Source organism: Calonectris borealis, chromosome 4 (genome assembly GCF_964195595.1).
Source record: "Calonectris borealis chromosome 4, bCalBor7.hap1.2, whole genome shotgun sequence".
In the NCBI taxonomy this organism is placed as follows: Eukaryota; Metazoa; Chordata; class Aves; order Procellariiformes; family Procellariidae; genus Calonectris; species Calonectris borealis.
The window spans coordinates 41,306,839-41,312,838 of NC_134315.1; the positions used below are offsets into that span (position 1 = coordinate 41,306,839).

At 33.0% G+C, this 6,000-nt stretch overlaps 1 protein-coding gene across 5 annotated transcripts in view; it reads left to right on the top strand.

The window, feature by feature from the left end:
* Nucleotides 1-4,957, top strand: part of GLRA3 (glycine receptor alpha 3) — a 103,136-nt gene extending 98,179 nt beyond the window's left edge. For 2 of the 5 annotated variants that reach the window (XM_075150571.1, XM_075150572.1), the window contains exon 8: nucleotides 4,669-4,957. In XM_075150571.1, the coding sequence (XP_075006672.1) occupies nucleotides 4,669-4,938 (270 nt within the window). In that variant the 3' untranslated portion in view covers nucleotides 4,939-4,957. Of the gene's footprint in view, nucleotides 1-729; nucleotides 850-3,212; nucleotides 3,216-4,668 lie in introns of all 5 variants that reach the window. The other 3 variants (XM_075150568.1, XM_075150569.1, XM_075150570.1) reach the window with 3 other exon arrangements.
* Nucleotides 4,958-6,000: the final 1,043 nt, after the last annotated feature.

Here is a 6,000-nt window from a genome sequence, read left to right on the forward strand (position 1 = left end):
TTTGTATAGAATTAACAAAAAATTTGAAGTGTCTGGGATTGTGTTATACATACATTTATAAATAAAAACTGTTATTGCAACATAATATGCAACCTACTCGTTGTTGTTTGCCAATAGGCATCACAATAGGTATAGGAGATTTTTCAAAAAGGGTCATATTTCTTTATGATTACACAAATGGCATAATGAATCCTTAGAACAGGGGAATTTTGGTTCCCAATTTGCAACTTCATTTGGTAGTCAGTATATGATCCATAGTGCTTTGTCTCTGTCAGACAAATAAATCTGGCCAATGAACACAACTATTTCACAAATATTATATTACTAATGTGATGGAAACTTTTCTTCAGAATGAATGAATATTAATTATCCATTTACAGTTACACTCCTTTCAGTCTTGAAAGACAAAAAGAAAAAAATGGCTGAATTAAAAGTCATACAGGGCTACTGAAACATACCCATGATCAGTGCTTTTTCTTAGTTGCATTTACACTGTATGGGGAAAAACATTGACTGTGTACATATACTGAATAACACTTTGATTTTAGATTAGTTTCTAAAATATTTAGTTTTCAGGAATAGTCAATCTTTTAATTCTATTTTCAAAAATCTAAAGATCACCGTATCTTTAGTGAGGAAAATAGACATGCAAACCAGATTGTCTTTAATGGTAATCACACCTCTTTTCTTTTGTTTTCTTTTTGGTCAACCCATCCGTTTTGATGAAAGTATTTTGAGGGAGTTCTTGATGGAAATGAAATCAGTGAATCATTGCAGCATAGCAATGGCTTGAGATGTACAGGACCTATAGACGGGACTTTGCCTCAAATCTACAGTACAAATTTAAGGGTAAACTATGAAGAAGATGTCCCATTTGTCATACTGTGATATCCAATCATTAACAGAGGCCCTGTCCTTTTGTCTGAAATAGTCTTCCCATGTGAACTCCATATACCTTCATTGCTACCTGTATGTGATGACGTGAAATGTTGATAAAAGTACCTGTCTTGTTAATTTCATAATCCATTTTGATCTGTTTAAATCTGGATTAAAACATATTATTCAAATTTTACTTTCTGCAACTTCAAAGGAACAGTGACATCAGTTCAAGGAGAAATCAGCTGCTACCAGATCAGCATTTAAAACCAAGCTGTTTGTAGTGCAAAACAATTCAATAACACTTTTCTTCTCAAAAATTAACAGTAAAAATATAGTGTTCAAATAACCAAAGCCAAGGCTTCAAATAAGTCTTCAAGCTGTACCACAACCTACAGTCAAAAGGCTATAGAGATATTTTCAGCCCTTACGCATATTACTCCTCAAGAGAAATGTATTATTAAATATATGGACAGAAAACAGTGTAGTCACAGGGCCACAGAAACTGACAGCTTTCTAATACTTCATAGCTAAGTATTTTATAGAACAACGCTGATACAAAAATAAACTAATTGAAATTATTTCCTTCAGGCGTCCAAAGAATTCTAAATTTCTAAATAAAAATTGTTATTTAATTTATTTCCATTCTTTCATTACAGTAATTTTAATAGAGATGATAAAATATTTATATGTAGCTGTATGCAGAATATTGTTAATTCCAAAGCCATTGTGCGAAAAGCACATTCATATCGAACATTTATTAAGGTTAATTCATAATAAGATTTTAAAAGGTTTATCAAAAATCAATAAGAAATCATTCATTTTCTTTTCTTTAGTGATGATGCACTGAGAAAATACACAAAAGACCAAAACGAAAAGCTTCCTTATTACATTTAAAAAAAAAAATTCAGCCAAAATGCAGGACTCTTTCAGGAAGATTCACTGTCCAGATTCTTAACTGGGACATACAGGGTGCTTTCATTAGATGATTTCAACAACTGTGGACTCGGACATGTGCATTATGAGAAATATTTCTAGTTAAAAAGAGGGACTGTAGCCAAGTCAATTGATAAAAACAAATGGGGTGTCACTGGCATTTTATAAAAATGCCTTCAAAAAAGCACTCAAAAGTTAATATCAATAATAACAGTAACTGCATCTTTCCTGCTGTGCACAAGCACCCTCAGATGTGAATCTGAGGCTAAATTAATGATTTTTCTGCATTATGAACCTGCCGGAAAACTTGCAGAACCACATTTTGGATATTCCCGCTGGTACCCTAGGAAAAAAACATATGGTGGTACCTGGTATGTTACAATGCTCCAGAAGGTGTCCTTTCCTGCATATCCATTAGCCCTAGTCCTTTGGTCTGACTTGGCAGGCTCCAACCATCCTGCCTGCCCTCATGGAGACACCATCCAACAGACACTGGCAGAAATGCTAGATTCCTAGAAGGACCTTCACATCACTTCCTCAACAACAGAGAGCATTTCTAAGTAACCTGCTTGCAGACTAAATTCAGGATGTCTGCAAGCAAAACAAAGAAGCAGAGACCTGGCCTTTAAAACCATTCTAGGGGATCACTTAATTCAGGTAAGCATAGAACGGAGACAGTAAACACTTAGTATATAATGCCTCATCTTGGAAACATACCCAACTGAAAGCTGCCACTCAGAAGCATTATTTTATTATCTTTTTGAGCCTGTGCAATCATAAGTATTATTTTCTGGAGAAGCGTGAAAAGATTTAAACCCTGAATTGTACATATGAAGGTGTTTAAATGGCAAGTTTAGTGTAAATTTTCACAGTCTATGTATTTGTAATACAACACTACAACTCTTCTGGAATACAACTACTATAAAGATATTATTTCCCATTCTTTTCTGACAGGAGAGGAACACTATTGTAGTAATTAGATCTTTGTTTTATCACGTCATCAAATAATGATCCTACCATTTTGTATTTCTGTTATTCATTTCCATATTGAAGTCAGCCAGTGATTTTTCCTCCTCCTTTTCTTTCATGTTAATTTTTCTTTATTTTTTGTTTTTATAGGAAAATTCTAATACAGATTTGAAGTATAGTAGTTTCAATGAACTATATTAGTTTATAAGTTTATTCATTTACATATACGAAAAAGTGTTGCAGTTGGGTAATAACTATAGCAGTCGGGTGATAACTACAGCTCTGCTGGATGCTCGTGCTGATTGCCAACTAGTTCACTTCAAACTTAGTAATCGATCTGCATTCTTTCGTAGATAACTTATTCAACTAATATTGATAATAAATATCATTGGAATTTTTTTAAACAAAGTAATTAACAATAGTTCTTCTAGCAAGTACTACTTAATCAAAACTTTAAATATGTTTAGAATTAATTCTCCATTCCAAAACATTTTCAGATTTTCCAAATGTCACAAGCATTTCAAAATGAAAAATTTGGAAGTTTGGATTTAAACTGTGTTCATTGAGAAATTACAATTGTATAAAATAAGAGGTTTAAATAAAACAAAAATGCTTCAGAATTACTGAACTGAAACACTAATTATTTGACTTGCTTTGGTAAATAATTTTTTTTATACTTTTATTTTAATTTAAGCTAGGAAGAGCTTCAAAATATCAAAAATTCTCTTACAAAAGGAAAATTGACTGCTGCTTAATTATTTTTTTAATACTTATGGAAATTACTTTCCAAAATATTTACTTAAAAATAAAATATACATAATACTTCGTCATACTTCACAAAAGTCTAGCATCCTAAAGCAATTAGGATAAATTAGACATGAAAAATAAGAAATCCTGAATTTAAAATCAGTATTAAAAAAATTGTGAATGCCATCAAAATCACGTGACCATCCTTGAGTAACATACATAGTGAAGGAATACACTGGAATATATTTCAGAACCAAATTTGGCCCTGGCTTCACAGTCTGTATCATTCATTTGCCTGCATTTGTACCTCCTTTATTACTTGAGAAAACCTTTAACCAGGGAAAGAGAAGTACAAAATATGTCTCCAGACAGAAGCCACATTCTTGAAATGCATGCTATGAAGATGTATATCTTCAGACCATTACTTTTGTTTCTTTGCCACGTAATTAAAAAACACCTTCTCTTACAGCCCCCTGAATTCAGAATGTCTTTGCCAGTTATCCCCTGAATTGACAGAAGAATGAGTCAGAAGAAAAATCTAGCCTTTAGCTTTCATTCACTTTATTTTAAACTAAGACACTTTACATTCTATTCTCTTTATCTGATGTATTCACAGGGAACAGCAGAAATAAGGCATACAGATAAGATTAACTAAACATGCAATGACCAAATAGGCAGAATTCTCTCTAATATAATTAACGTGAACATTACTAGCACTTGTGGGATGAGTATCTCTAGAGGCCAGGATCCCGTTTTGTTAAGCAATGTGCAAAGTAAATGGCTGTTGTCTAAAAGACCAGTGTGAAGTTTGCCCAGGTGAAAACCGTGGATATTTGCTGTAAATGAAGAAAATCAAACCAAATCAGAAGTTGTGTGCCTGATTACCACTACTTTACGAAGCTTTCTCTTTTCTCTAAATAGATTACAGAATCTATAAACAAATAGGAAAATTCTGTGCTTGCTAAAGCTGCTGCAATATTTTTGACAGACACTGATAGGGCTGAAATTTCAACTAGTTAAGATAAACTGTGGATTCAAGAAGTCACTCAGGTAACAGTGCAATACTTGTTATTTAGCAGCTGGTAAGATTTCTGTACATAAAAAAAAACTTGTTTTTTTTCCTTTTTTTTTTTTCAACAGGATGATGATGTAAGGGGAAGTCAGTTTAGTTTTACAGCATATGGAATGGGCCCATGTCTGCAAGCAAAAGATGGAGTGACACAAAAGGGGCCAAATAATCCTGTTCAAGCTGCACCAAAAAGCCCTGATGAGATGAGAAAAGTATTCATTGACCGGGCCAAGAAGATAGACACAATATCCAGAGCTTGTTTCCCGTTAGCCTTTCTGATTTTCAATATTTTTTATTGGGTAATTTACAAAATTATCAGGCATGAGGACATTCACCAATAACAAGATTAAGGCTTGCGGTACATACAGATGTGACTGCCATGTTCAACAGGAGGCTTTCTGTTAGAAATGCGCGTAGGAGGAGTGATTGGGAGAGTTAAAAGCATTGAGGGGGGGGGAAAAAAGATCCTGTATGGCCTGCAATGCCCAGTGACAGTGGAATGGAAGAATGACACCCAGAGAAGATACATCTGCTATTGCAAACTTTCCGTGTCAAACTAAATATTAACTTCTTCATTGCAAATCACTCTCTACTGAAGCTTTACTGCCAAGTATTTATACATACTGTTACATAGTGGTATAATTGTACAGTACTCTTTGATGTTCCTTAAATTTTTTTAATTCTGGTGTATTTTTAATTAAAAAAAATTGATCCAGAATACCCTAGGTCAATCCCACAGTATTACAGAATAGATTAGTATTTGTAACCTTTATTTCAATTTTACAAGGTAATGACAAATTACTAATTTGAGATTACAGTTTTAAGGACTTTTTCTTGTCTTAAGGACAGTACCTGTGGTTTTGCAATGAGCACAACTGACACATTTAAGTTATATAATTTATTCAATGTACTTCATATTACCGTTCCCCTGGAAGGTATATGTTGAAATAATCTCAGACAACACAACGTATCTGCAGCCTAATAGTCTGCATATCACATGGGAAATATATTAAAATTTGTAAAGTATTGATTCCTGCAAAGGATTTTTTTTTCTTTTAATTACCCACACTTTGACAATTGAAATTTATATTTTTTAATCCTTTTTATATTTTTGAAGGGTTTTTTTTCTTGATATAACTCATACAGCTTTTGAGATAGATGAACTACATCAAATTTTGCAATGCTTTATTTTCATTCAATGCAAAGAGACCTTGGACCAAAACTAAAAACGAATAGCCAACTGCTTTGCCGAAACATTTGGAGGACAAGTACAGCTGTGTTTATGCACATTTATCTCCTACATGTTGCATAAATACAGAAAATTAAATTTATGAATATATCAAGTTTTCTGTCGCATTCTTTGAAGTATATTGATATGACTTATATACTAGTTAAGAAACACT